Raw genomic sequence first — 17,884 nt, forward strand, 5'->3', positions numbered from 1 at the left:
GCAGCCTATACATGGTGTTTTTATTTCAAATAATCAGCATTTCATCTCTGATTAGGGTCACTTCATTATTCCCAATGTCTAATTATGCTTATCAATTACAGTAATTTATTTTGATAGCACATTGCTGGTAACCCAGGCAGTCGTCTCCTTAATTACCTGCTATGGGAAGATACATGTATCTGTGTGTGTTACGGTGGCCGTGTTAGCATTGCATTTTTTTTTTTGCTATATTTTCCAAAATATTGGCTTCCTTGCACAAATGCCCTATCAGACACCCCCAGTTCATAACTGTAGCAGAGTCCTCTACATGCTGAGTATTGATCCAGCTGAACGCACTTGCACAGTTCAACACTACTCTGAAAGGTATGTTTAATTTCTCACTCTCTTGGGGGTATTTGATTCAAGGAGTGATTTCATGGAGCGTTGTGACTCAGAAAATGACTACTACTTATAACACTTTGGTTGTCATTCTGAATTTCAATGACTGTTGACTTCAAAACAAACACTTTGGCAGACAGAGGTGAGAAGGAAGCTTGCAGAATCTGCCGTGTATACAAAACCCTTAAGAAAAAGAAAAAAGTATTTCTAAAGATAAATTAAAGTTCCATTAAGGATCAATTGTAAATAATATAGATACGTCCATCGGTACTACCGAATATATTGGCATTAGAGGAATTGCTCTTTTAAGCACTCTGAAAATGATATGATTTCTTTCATTCCCTGGGCTCTGCCAACCCATCCACAGATACACTGCATGTTTTCTTATAGCAGCTGTAGGTAGATATCGAGTTTGATCATAGATTATATGATATAATGGACAGGGGCTGTTCACATTAGGATTTTACCATCTGTCAAGTGTATATGTATTAATAAACCAAAAGTTACACAATGTATTGCTTGATGCACCCATCAACTATAGTTGATACAATGTAGTTCCAAAGTGCATGCTTTTGACTACGTTTGACCTCCCTTATGTTTGTGTACATTCTTTTTTTGTGGGCTAGAAAAGCGCAGGACACCATGATTTTCTGTCCCACAAAAAATTATTTAAACATGTACTTGTTTTTTTTACATTACAGTCAATGGAAACATGTAAGCACATGGCTGAACATTTCCCTGCAATTAACATATATGTTTTTCATTATCAAATGTCTTAAAGAAAAATAGTTCAACTGCTAAACTTTATTAACCCCTTTCCTCCCCATGACGTAGGGGTACATCATGGGAGCGGGGTACTTCCCGCAAAATGACGTACCCTTACATCATAGGGATAGCGCGAGATCATAGCAGATCTCGCGCTATCCCGCAGCGGGAGCCAGCTGTCACTAGTAACCAGCGTCCCGCTGCGACAGCGGGGGGCATCGGAGATGCGCGCCCCCCCCCCCCCTCCCGCTGTTAATCCCTTCCCTACCGCAAATTTTTAGCATTTTGCCTCCCAAAAAACGCAGTAAAAGTGATTTTAAAAAGTGTGTACTCCAAAATGGTAGCAATAAAAACTACGGCTTGTCTCGCAAAAAATAAGCCCTCAGAGAGCTCCGTCCATGGAAAAATAAAAAAGTTATTGGACTTTGAATGCAGTGAGTTTAGAAAAAAAAAATATTTTCCAAAAAAAGGGTTTTTATTGTGGAAAAGTGGAAAAACCTAAAAAAAAATAAGAATTTTGGTATCATTGTAACCGTACCGTCCCACAGAAAAAAATGTAGTGTGTCATTTATGCTGCATAATTAACGCTTTAAAAAAAAAAAATCTATGGCAGAATTGATGCATTTTCTCTCCCTACGATCATAAAAAAAATTATAAAAGTTTTACAATGTAGTCTATGTACCCAAAAATGGTACCAATAAAAACTACAGTTCGCCACGCAAAAAACAAGCTCTTATACGGCCGCGTCGACGGAAAAATAAAAAAGTTATGATTTTTAAAAAATGGAGATGAAAAAATACAAAAAATCGTTTGGTCCTCAACGCCAAAATAGGCCATGTTCTTAAGGGGTTAAAGAGTCACTCTGGTGATTTTTTTTATTCATGATGTAGCTATCGCTCAAGTATATAGAAGAGGCTAGTGTTACCTTGGTTAGTTATTTCTTTCTGTCTGAAACTTCTGGCCTCTTTTTCCTCAGATGGTGTTGTGTTCTCAATTCTAAACAGCTCTGTTCTGCTTGGGGTTATGTAGTCATCTTCTAGTCAAATTTTCAGTTTGTGTAATGCTGATCCCTACCACGGAAACTGCCTAGATGGGGACACAGTCACTTTTTTTGTCACAGTTACTAATGATAATCACACAGCTCCTGTCACACAGTTATAAAAGAGGAGATAAAAGCTCACCCTCCTGGTTGTATACTTGTTAGTTTTTTTTAAATCTAAGTAGGTCCAAAATTCTGAGCTGATTAATTTTTGTGCATATATTTTCCTGCTACAAAGCTCCAGATGTCCTGCTTTCCCCAAAGCATGCCTAAGTTTTCATTGAGCTTTCTAAAATATAACAAGTTCTCCTTACTCGCTGTTTGCAATGTTTCATGTTTATAAATTTTGATTTTCAGGTGATCTGAATGCATTGCATTTTCAGGCATAGGGCATGTATCAAGCCTAGCATTCTGCCAGTAGCTCACCATTCTGTACTTCCTTTCCCTCACTTCCCAATCAGCAGGGAGGCAGTATTTGAATGCCCACCCCTCCACTCTCCCAGGATAATTGTAGGAGTTGGGTATTCAGAGACATTCTGTCAAATTGATTAGTAAACCCAAAGTAATGTGTGCACACGCACATGCTACAACAGCAGGAGTGGCAGCGAATGTGGAGATTGCCCACAGTATCTGCAGATCTTTCAGCCTGTGAGTGCACAGGAGCCAGTAAAGATAGCCCCTCTTCCATAGCTTAGAAAATGAAATGTCCCAGCATCTCATTACCTACTGAAACGCACTACCTAACAACAGATAGTGGTTTGCAGAGCTGGAAGGGAGACCCCCTGTAGCAGCCTTGAATCACAGTGCTAGAAGGAAAAAATAATTTTAAGTATATTACGAGATTGATGAGAGAGACACAGGCTATTAGATGAGCATAATTTGCCTGAACAGTTAGCGCCCCTTTAAAATAGATATACATTTTATTAATAAGCTTCCGTCTGTCTGCAGTCACCACTACTATTTGTGCAGGGGCAGACATAAATAGCAGAGAGTTCCCGTGAAAGAACAGCATATGGGCTCCTTACTCTTCCATAGCTCATCACAGTAAACCTTCCTCGAGTCAGGGAAAGCTGAATGACAATATAATTGCTATTGTAAATCAGACTTCATAGGGTTTGTTTGCAGTCTGTTACTATGTGTACACATAGGTCTAAATAGGAACTGTAGCACAAATCTGTATGAGATTTGTAATTAAGACTATTTGCAGAGTTGTTTTATTTTTCAATTTAAATGCATGTAGACAATAGCAAAAATTATTTGTGAGGTTGGACATAGCCTTTTTTTTAATTAGCCAATGCATAAGAATGCAGCACCCTATTTCAGTTTGCTCCCGAGAAGCCTGCTGCTGACTCTTCAGAAAAGATCCCTATAGACTACAGTTTTAATATAATTTTATGTTCATAATTTGCAGATACATCCGAATCGGGGATAAAGAATGTAAATTCCATCCAAAATTTAGACTTATTCTTCACACAAAGCTCGCAAATCCCCATTACAAACCGGAAATACAGGCCCAGACAACGCTAATCAACTTCACTGTAACAAGAGATGGTTTAGAAGACCAACTGCTAGCTGATGTGGTGAATCTAGATAGACCCGACCTAGAACATTTCAAGGTAACAGTTTTCTCGAATTGACAGTGATACACTTCTTCCTGATATCATTTTACTTTAAACATATTTTCTAAACATATATATTTATACATTTCTCTGGTGTGTCAATTTGGGTCTGTATTTCTTATAATTCAAAAGTGTTTTATTGAAAAGCTACATGTTCAAAGCTGAGCAATTAGTTGTCATGAAAGCAATTTACAGTAAACATCCTGAAATATTTTACATCCGTATAATGCAGTATGAGTTCTTTACTTTATTTTACATAACCAAAAGAACATTCCATACTCAGCAATTGGTATAGGACACCGACTATATGGACAAAACTTAAGAAGAAGGTTAAAACTAGAAGTAGAATGGGCAAAATTAGGGAGGGAAGGGTAAGAAAGAAGAGGAAAGCAAATAATTCCATCATGCATGATGGCGGAAGAGCCCCTGTGATTGTTTAACTTAAATCATATGGACTGGTAAGGTTGTATAGTTAAGAAGGTATAACACCATTAGGGAGCCAAGTATTTAGTCATTGGGAGGAACAGAACAGAATCCAAAAGGCCCAAGTAGCAAAGAATCTAGAGTAAGTGTTATTGTTGGGGCTTATGTTTCTTAGATGCAGTACTCAAGATATCTATTAAGGATTTCCTTAATATTACAAAGGGGTTTTCCGACAACGTAAAATTGCTCTACAATCACTTTGTACTTGTGATTCCTGCAACCAATTACTGGCTAGAAAGGTCACTGCTGTGGCCAGGGATTGGCTGCAGCAGTCACAGGTCCTGGCCAGAAGTAACCAGGAAGTAAAAGGTGATTGGGGGGCAATTTTAAGTTGTTGGAATACTATTAGACTATTGGTAGAGCTAGCTTAATTTATTGAGATTTGCTGATAAATGTCTCATTCTTGTCTGATTATATGAATGGGAGGATTGGATCGTGGAAGAAAGGAGAAAGGGAAACATTCAGCAACTGCATCTGCCCCTCTTTTGTTAAAAAGAGATGTCAGGGCAAGCAGATATCCAAAAGGCACATGAAGGAGCCTTCGCATTGACAATTTGACTAGTGGCCCTGGACCCAGAGCATTGTGGGAGTTCAAAAGATAACATGATTTAACTTACTGCGACCCTTTCGTTTTAAAAAGGGAGGTATATTACCTGTTGTCGTTCTTGTATGCTGATGTCCCTCTGATCCATTGGTTTGGGATCCTGTTTTCATCAGTCCAAGATGGTCACTGAAATGTTCTATCTACCCAATACACACTGTTCAAAGCTCTCTGATTGCCTAGCACAGATCACATGAGCATCACTAGCCAATCACAGAGCATGTAAAGTGCATTTGTAGTGTAACACTACCAATGCACTATGGGGATTAGGTAGTTTGAAGATTGTGTCAGCCATTGTGGACATTTGAAAATGGGACCCAGAACTGGTGGGTCAGAGGGGCATACTCACAGAAGATCAACAGCAGCAGGAAATATATCTGCTCACTGCTGTGTCAGGACAAAATGTCCCCAAACTGAGGGGTTGCTTTAAATTGTTACCAAGTTAAGCAAACAATTTGCAAAAGTTACTGCCCATTGTAGACATAGGGTGCCTGCACATGAGCAGAATTTCAAGCGCGTGATTTTAGGCACATAATCCACCCCAGACCGTAGCCAATATACTCCTATGAGGATCCGCAGTTGTCCCCAGACGGACGGATGTGTATCGCGTTTTTTCACGCGAGTGAAAAAATCTGCGACCTGTTCTAATTTTGGTCGGATCATGCGCGTGAAGCCTCCCATACAAGTGAATGGGTGCGTTTTTTCACGCAGTACATCCGGAGTGCAGCTGCGGATGGAGTCACTGGTTGCTATGACTACAGGAAGTAGGCATGGTAGGAGGCGTCCCAACACACAGCAGAGCTTCACAGGCACATTTCAACTGCAGATCTGTCCTTTCAGTCCCCTCATCTACCAGAGAGCAGCCAGCAGACACCAGCCAGGGTGCACCCAGTACCTCCTTTTTTTCCTGGGGGGCTCTTCCTCCTCCGTTACCGCAGTACGTCCGAAAAAAGTTACATGGATCAACCATGCCCACAAAGACATCTGCTCACCGGGTGAAAGCATGTTGCCAGAATAATTTAACGGTGCTCGCACAAGCAAGAGGGACAAAACAGAATCTGGGTGTTGGTTTTTAAGCTGTTTTCCAGGGAATGGGCAGTTCTCTAGGGGTTGGGTTTACAATAAGGGTGTCTTCCGGATTTTTCTGCGCGTTTTTTTCCGCAACACATCCGCGTATATCCGCGTGTGATTTTTCACGCATCCGCACCTATCCGCAAGCACATTTAGGTACCATACGCGCGTGAAAATCCGCGAGTGGAATCCGGAACGCTCGTGTGCAGGCGGCCTTAAACTGTATTTTTAGTAGAGAGGAGTAGAGATAATCTCTAGAACATTTCTGCAAATCATACTGAACAACAAAAAAAAAGTTTCCATAGTATTTCTTCTACACAAAGCAGAAAGATATATTTTAATCACTTCCATTGAGGAGTGAATCATGGCTGGAATACCCATCCATAAACTATGATTATGATTTAAATGCTCAACCAGACAGAAACTGTGAGTGCCTTTGATTTCTTAAGGTGGTCATCGAGGAACAGCACTATAATGTCAATGCTTTAGAGGTGCTCCTAGTTTGTAACAAGCATCATGGATGTATTCCACATTCTATAGATGGGCATATGAAAGCAAATTGTGCTCCCCATCCTGTAGTCTGGGTCTACTAATATCAGCATCTGAGGACTACATTTTAATAATGAGTACATTCGAATGTTAAAAGACATTTAGTACCCAGTTATGTAACCTTTTAACGACCATCCACATACCTTTTTATGGTAGTCCTTAAGGGTCCCTATTCTGATGCAATCACTTTTTTAAGGCATTGCATCAGAAGCATGGCATGGGTCTCCTGTGCCAGGTGAAGCGGATGCTTGGAGTCCCAAGGGGTTGCTATGGCACCTGGAGGCTTAGGATATCGTCCCTGGGTCTGCCAGCTTAAGTATAGCAGTGTATTATAAGAATGCTAAAAGATGGTAATATTCAAGTCCCCTAGTGGGACACAAATAAAACGTTGGAAAAAGTTTAAAAAATTAAAGACGCCAAAACCCCAGCTTTCTCTTTCTACTATGTACAAAAAAATAAGAACAAAAAACAAATCTGGTGTTTTTGTGTTCATAATAATGGAGAAAAAAATTATTTCAGTACTTAACCCGCATGGGGCATGTCATGAGAAAAAATGTAAGATTAGAAATCGATTAAAACATTGTATCGATTAACTAATAGTACCATTAAATACCTTTTTGCGGGATGCATTGTAGTTATTTCTTAGTGTACAAAAATAGCAAAACATTAAAAACTGTATAGACTTGGAGTCACTGAAATTGTGCTCATTCAGAGAATGAGGTTAACAGATTATTAATTTTGCATGCTGAGTGCCATAAAATGAAATCCGCCCCAAAAAATGTCAGAATTTCTTTTTTTTCCAATCCCCCTAAAAAAATGAATAAAAACTATAGAATAATATGTACCCCAAAATGATGTTATAAAATAATACAACTTGTCCCATAAAAAACAAGCCCTCATATGGCTACGTTGATGGAAAAAATAAAAATTTATGGATTCTGGAATGCGACAATGAAAAAAACTGAAATATTTGTTGGTCATTAAGGTGCAAATAGGCTTCGTCCCTACGGGGTTAAGTATTGTGTACATGTACCTTTTTTGTTTCCTTTACTTGTTAAAGCAGTAGAGTCAGTAATCACAAAGTAAAAATGTAAGAAAGATAGTGTGATATAGAGAAGAAGATACATCCAGACTAGAATACACACCAAATATAAAGGAATAAACAGGCAGTTCAGGGTCTAATGGCTCAATCTCTCGACCCGCTCCCAGGTCTTTAGGTATATCAAAATGAAGGGAGACAATGGAAAGCAAGGTGGAGAAATTTTGAAAAGTAGACTCAAAGATAAGGAGGGAAGAAGGGAAAAAAGGCAGAAAGAAGTAAAGGGGAAAAGGGGAGCAGCCTCTGATTGGATAAAAACTTCAGGAAAGATACCATTCAGCTTTAATCTTAAGGGAAATTTCAGAATTCTGAGTTGGAATTCTATCTGGTAATACCATGTTTTGTAAAATTTGGCAAAATGCAAGGAGGATGTCATGTTCTCTATACACACCACATCACTGACTTTGTAGAACCAAAGCGCAATTGAGAGAGTATCCATTTATCTCCACAGCTAAGAGATGCACTCCTGAGCCACCATCACCACGAAGGGGCGGATGTGCATTTTCCTTTAACATACTTTATATATATATATATATATATTATTAAGGTTGTGTGAGATTATAAAAAATGGTCTGTTTTTTTGTACCATGGGCTGTATCTGATACCTGATATCTAAGCTTCATAGGAGTAAATGGAGTCGTGATGCAATACCAGACTCAACCCATAGACAATACACAGTTTCTAGGGGGAAAAGGGCAGACAACTCCACTTAGTCTGGTGTTTATTCATTACCTTGTTCATATGCAGAAAGGGATTCAGGTCTGTAAATGAAATGCAGATTGTATATACCGCAACATTTGGATGTTTCATAGAATATTCCAAATAAAATATTTCCTACATTAATAAATTGTAAAAGAAATACCGCATGAGGCTCTAAATCCGATACTCCAAAAACAAAAAGTGCAATAATAAAAAGGGCATTTAAATTTTTTGTGAGTAAATGCAGTGAATGAGGAATAAAATGGTCATTTGAATGTACCTGATAAAGCCCCAAATTATCCTCCTTTTCTTTCTGGATATTAGTCTTGACCTTAAACGCTTTAGAACTATTGTAGAATGTTGAATAATCAGGAAAATTAAAAGGTAGCAAAGTGTATTCCCATTGTTAGCATCGTTCGAATTACAGGTCTAAAACTTGCCATTTTCTTTTCAGTCGAAGCTCACAAAGCAACAGAATTATTTTAAAATTGAGTTGAAAATGCTTGAGGATGAATTACTGACACGCCTATCAGCAGCAGAAAGTAATTTCCTGGGGGACACTCTCCTGGTGGAAAAACTGGAAACAACAAAACACACGGCAGCCGAGATCGAAATGAAGGTAACTGAAGCTTTATCACAAGCTGGAGGCTGTTTAGAAATATACAGTGAGATATCACCGGCTAAGAAAATGAGAAGACGAGGATAATGTCTTGTAAAAAGCTAATTGTTACTCGCCCCTGACTTCCTGGACCTTGCTGATTTGTGCATTGCTGTCCCTGACTGTAACCTTCCATTTTTCTCATACTGGTAGTAGAAATACATACAGAATATACATTGTACCTCAACTAATTTCTTGCTACAATGATGACTCTTTCATCGAAGTCGGATTCCTCATAGAACAGGTACAATCCATCGGAATGCATTTTAATACTAAGGCTATATTCACACTGGCAAATACAAATTCAATTTATTTCGTTTTTCTTCTGGAAGTGATTTTTGTTTTTGTAGACTTTTGGAAAATCGAGTTGTAAATCAGACTTTCAGCACATGCCAGGAGGAACCATCCTATTCACTTTAACATTTTTTTTTCCGAGCTGCAGGTATATGATTTTTTTTTTCTTGATGATGCATACCTAAAATCGTACAGTCAAATTAGTGTTATTTTTGGACCTCGAATAGGACTAATTTTAATGCATGAGCCTAATCATATTCTCGGGTTAATTAGAATAATCTTCACCATGAGGAAAAAGTAACATGTAACTTGAAAGAAATGTATTATCAAAAATTAGGAAGCATAGAAACATACACAATCATCACTGATTAAAATGACACATCGGGGTCCCCCTAGTTATGATGTTAAATCACCGCAAACCTTGTTGACAGTTTTAAGTTACAATAATTATGTTGATTTAACCTACAAATATGTTTTCTATGTCTACAACCGTGGATAAGTGTCTATACCAGTTGCATGAAACTGCTCTTGGAAAAAAAGACTATTCTTTCCAACAAATAGTGGATCTATAGAAGATTGGGTAATCTGGGATTTTCTAGCAATTTACAAATGTTTTTACCTTCCTTTGTGCAGAACTGGTGGGATTGGTTATAGCAAAGAGTTATTCCAGCATGTTGAACATTTTTCTGTGCTCAGTATACAATAGGATGGACTAATGTAAAATGTTTATATGGCTAAATCAAGTGGTAGAGTAAAATATCTTTTCAGTGAAGATTTAGGTGAGGACTTCATTTTATCCCAAAGATGTTACTCTGTCCCAAAATGTATTTTCAAAAACAAACAGTTAAAGAGGTTATCAGCTTGCCGCACATTTCCTCTATATCCACTGAATGTGCTAAAATAACAAAGGGATTGGTACATGCCCTTCCTCTGCCGCCACGATTCAGTGCTGCAGCCCCGCTGTGGTGCTGGTGTTTATTGTGGCAGGTGAGGTCAGCGGAAGCCATATTACCACTGCAGCCAATCAGCGGCTGCAGCATCACTGTTCTGAACTCTTGGCATCATGGCGTCGAGGATGTGTACGCTGATGCTAAGAGAATGGGTGTTGACACTGTAGCTTCTGATTGGCTACAGTGGTCAGGTGAATTCTACTCGCGTCATCCTCCACAACAAACACAGGGACGACAGCAAGGCTGTAGCGCTGGATCGTGGCAGCAGAGCAGAGGTAAGTACCAATCCTTTTGTTATTTTATCACAGTTGGTGGTATAGGGGAAATCTTGTCCGGTAAATGTAGAACCACTTTAAGATATTAATAAAAAGGCCTCGGTTCCTTAGACCACCAGGGATGGTGTCTTTATCTACTTCATAGGCTAAGACTACAGGGATGTTATTACCATTAATCCCTGCAATGTTTTGACCCACCAGGGATAGTCTCATTTATCCCTTGATGGCTCTAACCCACCAGGGATATTATCTTTAATCCTTTCACTACTCTAATGATGTCCTCATTAATCCCTTCACTGCTCTAGTACACCAAGGATGCTATCTTTAATCCCTTCACTGCTGCAGACCACCAGGAGTCTTGCAGGGGCAATTAAGATTAGCAAGGCAGGGGCATAACTATAGGGGATGCAGGGCATGCAGTTGCACCCAGGCCCATGACCTTTGAGAACTTATGAGGCTTTTCTTCTCCATATAGGGAGCCCAGTACTATAAATAGTAGTTATAGTTAGGGGCCCTGTTATAGATTTTGCAGCGGAGCCCTGGAGCTTCAAGTTACACCTATGAACACATACCTGAATGAATGACAGGCAAGAGCTGCCTGTGATTGGCTGACCACCCCAGCCAATCAGAAGCAGCTCTTTCAGCAGGTGGGGATTTTAATTCCCCGCCTGCTGAAAGAACTTCAGTGCAGAGTCAGGGACAGCGCAGACAGGATGCGGCTGAGCCCGGCAGCTGAAGAAAGGTGAGTATGTTTTGTTTTTTTTACACTAGTTTGCCTTGTTTTTCAGGGAAGGACTTATATTTAAAGCCCTTCCCGGAAAAACAATTAAGGGGTGCTGGCAGCTGGATCCTCTAGACAGCTGCACTAGGGAATTCTTTATTCTTCGCGGGAATGAAGAATTCCTTTGCTGCATCTGTCACAGATGTGGTAGGTGCAGCAGGGAATTCTTTATTCCCTGCGGGGATGAAGAGAAAATCTGCCGTATGTGGCAGATGTGTAGTTCATCCCCGCGGGGTGACACGGCAGCAACAGACAGGTAAGTGTGTATATATATATATATTTTAAAAAATTTCCACACTAATATGGTTGTTTTTCAGGGAAGAGCTTATATTTAAAGCTCTTCCCTGAAAAACAATTAAGGGGTTGCGGCAGACCAAGGCAATGTGCACCTGCATACACATATGTTTTTGTGCGTACAGGGGTGCACACATATGTACGCACCTATGTACGCACAAACACACGCTCGTGTGAAGCCACCCGTATGCTGTATTTTGTTATTTACCAACAGGGCAGCTAAATTGTGCCCAGGTTACTGACTATAATAAGTAGTGATGCGTTCTTGCTGAAATATATCTATTCTACTTGATGAAATCCATTATGGCCATATCATTACAGCTTCTACATTTGTACTTCATGAAAATGACCTAATGTATTGTGCTAAGTTGTCCTGATATGGAAATACAAAAAAAATTTGAAAAGATCCATTTGGGCAATATTGCCTGATGTCAAGTGACCCCCTAGAACTAGCGTGGAAATGTTGGTGACTCCGGCCTTTATTTAGTTTCCATTTTAACATTTAGTAGCACAGAAAGTTATCTCCTATTTATTATGCAGAGAGTCGCTGTTTTCTGCTTGACCTTCACTTCCATAGACTGTTAATAGTCGCAGCACATTTATTTGCAGAGGTTGCCGAGCGATGAAGGAGGTAAATTAACACCATTTATACTGTTTCAGAATATTTTTGGAGTCAATTATGCACATTCCTATAGACTTATGAGCGTGAAATATGGTTTCTAATATTCATAACATTGCAATGAATATTTTTATCTGGCTTTCTGAACACAAGTTAGTGTTTTGTACAGCATGGAGCTAAATTCAAATACATGCTCATCAAAGAAAATGATTATGGTTTGCGACAAACACACCCATTTTCAATTGGGATGGGGAGCAATGGAAAATTATTATTTTTTATTTTTAACTCTGTATATGCCAGTATATTTTCTAGTAAAGAAAATTAGGCTCCATATACCTGTATACCGAGTAGGTTTAATAGTTTGATAGTTGTGCTGCTAAATAAGTGCATAATCTATTGCCTAATTAACCTTAATAGAGATGTCCCATGATGATGACCTCTGTCCATATGTTAGAATAGAGAATATGGACAAATAGAGTGCGGACCCCCTCTGTTAGCCTGAATGAGACTTGCGTTATGGCGGGCCCTAGCTATCCATTACATGGATGGCCATTCATCTTATAAGTAGAGATGAGCGAATCTACTCATTTCGAGTATTTACTCGATCGAGCACCGCGATTTTCGAGTACTTCAGAACTCGGGTGAAAAGATTCGGGGGGCGGGGGGAGGCGTGGTGGCGCGGGGGGTAGCAGCGGGGAACAGGGGGGAGCCCTCTCTCTCTCCCTCAACCCCCCCACTCACCCACAGCGCCCCCCAAATCTCTTCGCCCGATTACGGAAGTACTCGAAAATCGCAGTGCTCGGGCGAAAAAGGGGCGTGGCCGAGTAGGCTCGCTCATCTCTACTTATAAGGGTTGCCAACCTGAATTTTTTTTTCAGGACAACATGTCCTAAAATCATGAACAGCTGACATTTTTACGAACACATTCATGAATGCTACAGATTATAAGTAATGCATATCTATAGGTCAGATACTGATATGAACTTATCACAAGCATTTACTATGAAGTGTAAAATAATGCTAATTACAGTTATAACAACCTGCTCCAGTACCACCAGTCCCCCCTCAAAAATCACAGAATTTCTGCATCAGATACAATAAGCATGCCATGGCTTCCAATAGCAAATTTAGCTGTTTACTGGGGTAACCGGAATGGGACCCAGGCTGGTCAGCTGATCATAGCAATGGTTCTAATCTCAAAGGGGTTGTCTCTGTTGAAACAGCCGCTTTAACTGAATACAGATGAAAACAATTATTAGGTTAAAACACCATAATACTTAAGTTCCGATTGCACACCCCAGGACTAGATATCAGGGCTTCCCTTCCCTTTTCTAAACGGAAAGTTCAAAGAAAACTATTACTTGAACAGTGTAATTGTTAAAGCAGAGAATAAAATCAAGCTGCGATATATATTTTTAGCTCGCCATCATAAAATGACCAATAAAAGCAAATATTCCTTAGGCAATTTCATGTTTACTCCACTTTACAAATGATTTAGAGTTATGTTCAATTAAAGAAAAAGACATGGAAGGAATGGGCCACACTGACATGACACGGGTGATGGATGCATATTTGTAGGCCTCCGTGTAGAATATTGTACAATTGTCCAATTCAGCATATGATGGGTACAATAACATAAAACTTCAGGGTGCTTTTATATAGTCAATAGGGGTACAGAGGTAACGGTCACACACTGGCCCTGGTGCTCGAGGGGTAAAGGCCCTTCTGTCACATAAGAAGATGCCAGTATTGCCATGGAAGGTTGGAGCTCTCTCACAGATTTTGCATTGGTACTCAGGAGCATAAGTTACACCTCTGGAAATAGTGCAGCAGAGTAGTAAGTAATATATTTACTCTCCTTGTGAATGGAGAATCTGATTACTGTAACTGTAGTATAAATCATTGATTTTCTTTTGTTTTTCTCCCAGAACATGTAATGACACATGATGGAGAGTTAGTTTTCTAATTATTAATTAAGTTCACTGTAAAAAAAAAAATGTGCTTAAATAAATTACCATGCTTGATGCTCATTCGAGAATTAGCATACTCGAAGGTGCTCGCTACTTGAGCGAGCACCACGCCATGTTCGACTCCGCCCCAGTTTTTTGCCCCTCCCCGCTGTGACATGTCAGTTTTGGCCCCTCCCCACTGCGACACTGCGCACGTCAACAAGAGAGAACACCAAAATAAAAAGAAAGCTCGGCACCCGATGGGCCCCATACAAAAATGATCGAGACTCCCATTATAGTCAATGGGGTTCATTACTCGAGTAGAGCTCTTGAATTCTATGAAAAGCTCGACTCGAATAATGAGGACCCGAGCATTTGGGTGCTCGCTCATGTCTAATTACCAGTTATGTATTAAACCGTGGTCCACCTACCCAACTATTTTGAAAAAGTCATGTCAACTAAAAGGATTTTCGTTAGTCACAATGGCTCAGCTGAAAAAGCGACTGTGTATTTTTAAAGGTCTATGATTTTTGGATTCTTTAATGTACTTTAAAAATATGTCTGCTTTGTGTCTGCAGGTATTAGAAACCAAAGTCAATGAAGTGAAGATCAATGAAGCTCGAGAGCATTATCGTCCTGTGGCTTCAAGAGCCTCCCTCCTGTACTTCATCATGAATGATATGAAGAAAATCAGTCCAATGTATCAGTTCTCTCTAAAGGTAATAACCGGTCTATTTAATATGAAATATACAACCCCAATTCCTAAAAAGCTGGGACGCTGTGTAAAATGTAAATAAATGTAAAGAAAAAAAGAATTCAATGGTTTGAAAATCTCATATCACCATATTTTATTCCCAATAGAACATAGAATTCTGCCTCTGTAACATGCACTTTTTATACACAGTCATGTGACTTACTAAAATATTGACCCTCCAGCTCATTTTTATTAGTATCACTTTCTTTTCCAGCCTTTTGTTACCCCGTCCCAACTTTTGTAAAATGTAATGCTGCCATCAATTTCTAAATGAGTTAATTTTTAGAGATGAGCGAACACACTCGTTTCGAGTAATTACTCTCTCTCTCCCTCTCCCCCCCACTCCCCGCTGCAACCCCCCACTCACCCACGGCGCCCCCCGAATCTTTTCGCCCGAGTACGGAAGTACTCGAAAATCGTGGCGCTCGGGCAAAAAAGGAGCGTGGCCGAGTAGGCTCGCTCATCTCTATTAATTTTTTTAAATGAAATGCAAAAATGTCTCCCTGTCACCTTCTGACGAGTTCTATGATCTATTGTGAATAAAATATGGTTAAATGAGATTTCCAAATTATTGCATTCTTTTCTTCACTGCGTTGATCTACATTTTACACAGCGTTCCAACTTTTTTGGAATCAGGGTTGTATTTTCACATATGGAATTCAAAATGAATAGGATTGACGGAGATTACATTATACTTCATCATGCAACCATAATTCACTTCTCCATAAAAAGCATTGAACATGCCAGATGGCTGCAGTTTTCAGTCAGCTTCACTACTAAAATTATACATACACAATTGATTTATATTATATCATGAAGCTGAGTATACGGCAATGACTTAAAGGGGTTTACTGGGACTTTGATGACCCTCCTCCATACGTTGACCTGATTGAAAGGGCCATGGTGCTCAAAAGAGTGCTGCAGCCTCTTCATTGTTTAGCAGGCACAGCATTGTATATTATAGCGGCTGTGCCTGGTATTGCAGCTCAAACCCATTCATATGAATGGGTTTGAGCTGCAGAAAGGCCATGTGACTGATAAATGTGAAGAGGCAGCAGGGGGATGATCACACCACAGCCCATTCAAACAGCAGCCGAGTAGAGGACTTCCACCGATTTTAAATTGAAGACTTGTCCTAAGGATTGATCATCAATATTAAAGTTCCGGAAATGCCAATGTACACTCAAAAAGGAAAAGTGTTGCAATTTCAATGTTGAGGAGTGTACTTTGCTTATCTGAACTGGCTATCAGTAGGAGCAAAAGTTCCATTCACTTGGATAGAGCAGAGTTGTTGTGAGTTGCTCATGGTCTTTGCAACAGACCCTCTCCACCTTGGAATGACAGAATGCTGGTGCCACAAATGGCGCCTCTATTTGCCTAGTGGCATCAGAAGAGCAGCAACCGGATTATTTCTCCACAGAAGGGAGTGATTTGGGTATTAGGCATACATAAAAAATTCTGCAATTGCTAAATTGTAGAAGAAAGTTGGGAAATAAAAAAAAGAAATCCATGAAAAAATATCAATGAATAGAAACACAAAATATACAGTGATGACAATTTTGTCCTCAGGAGCCTATAGGAATCTCTTACATTGGCCAAAAACAACTCATATCCAATATTGTTTTGTATATATGAAATTATCCTGTTGCAAATGACAGTTCAAGAATACCCTAGCCATGGTAAATACAGTAATACTATTCATGCAATGTATACTAAAGGTTCCTCTGATATTTGGTAAAATACAATGTCAACTCATATATAATGAATATATTATTTAACAATTGATGTTTGGACATAATTTGAGGTTTGAAAATGTAATTTGACAAAATTCACAGTCGTTTTATTTTTTCTGGGTTTCATTCTTCATCAGAAGAGTCTCGTGTTGTCACTGGAGAGTTAATTGTAGAGCCATTAAGAGTTGTCTTGCTCTGGTCTTCACTGTTAATTGACATAATCTGAATTAATTTCTCATGTGCAGGCTTTTAATATCGTGTTTCACAAGGCTGTGCAGCAAGCAGAACCATCTGATGATGTCCGATTGAGAGTGAATAATCTCATTGACTGTGTGACATACTCCACATTTATATACATCAGCAGAGGACTGTTTGAAAGAGATAAAATAACCTTCACGGCCCAGTTAGCTTTCCAGGTATGGTGCATGGGAGTATTAACTCTACTTGATGTGGCTTCTAACACCAGGGACTAAGGGGCTACATTTAGTACATTCATTTAAGGTGAGAAATAAAAAATATATACAGATGCAAATATCGGTAAGTTCTTAGTGCTAGTAGTTGTTCATTCTATATAGAATTGACTTTATTATTATATATTAACCAGTTCAAGACCAGGTTTTTCTCTCCTTTTAATAACCAGTTACAGTTGTGTTTTTTTATGCATGCATGTTTGAAAGCTTTAAAGGGGTTGTCCCGCGAAAGCAAGTGGGGTTATACACTTCCGTATGGCCATATTAATGCACTTTGTAATGTACATCGTGCATTAATTATGAGCCATACAGAAGTTATTCACTTACCTGTTCCGTTGCTAGCGTCCTCGTCTCCATGGAGCCGTCTAATTTCAGCGTCTAATCGCCCGATTAGACGCGCATGCGCAGTCCGGTCTTCTCCCTTCTGAATGGGGCCGCTCGTGCCGGAGAGCTGCTCCTCGTAGCTCCGCCCCATCACGTGTGCCGATTCCAGCCAATCAGGAGGCTGGAATCGGCAATGGAACGCACAGAGCCCACGGTGCACCATGGGAGAAGACCTGCAGTCCACCGTGGGTGAAGATCCCGGCAGCCATCTTCGCAAGGTAAGTAAAAAGTCACCGAAGCGCGGGGATTCGGGTAAGTACTATCCGTTTTTTTTTTTAAACCCCTGCATCGGGTTTGTCTCGCGCCGAACGGGGGGGCTATTGAAAAAAAAAAACCCGTTTCGGCGCGGGACAACCCCTTTAACTTCTTTTCGACACCCTTTTCCGTAGCACATGGAACTGTATGATATATTATATTATA

At 39.7% G+C, this 17,884-nt stretch overlaps 1 protein-coding gene across 1 annotated transcript in view; it reads left to right on the forward strand.

The window, feature by feature from the left end:
* Positions 1-17,884, forward strand: part of LOC136577882 (dynein axonemal heavy chain 11-like) — a 386,682-nt gene that overhangs the window by 303,299 nt on the left and 65,499 nt on the right. The window contains exons 59-62 of the mRNA XM_066577801.1: positions 3,594-3,798; positions 8,758-8,922; positions 14,702-14,842; positions 16,856-17,026. Coding sequence (XP_066433898.1) covers positions 3,594-3,798; positions 8,758-8,922; positions 14,702-14,842; positions 16,856-17,026 — 682 coding nt within the window. The remainder of the gene's footprint in view (positions 1-3,593; positions 3,799-8,757; positions 8,923-14,701; positions 14,843-16,855; positions 17,027-17,884) is intronic.

The sequence above is a fragment of the Eleutherodactylus coqui genome, chromosome 8 (assembly GCF_035609145.1).
Source record: "Eleutherodactylus coqui strain aEleCoq1 chromosome 8, aEleCoq1.hap1, whole genome shotgun sequence".
NCBI lineage: Eukaryota > Metazoa > Chordata > Amphibia > Anura > Eleutherodactylidae > Eleutherodactylus > Eleutherodactylus coqui.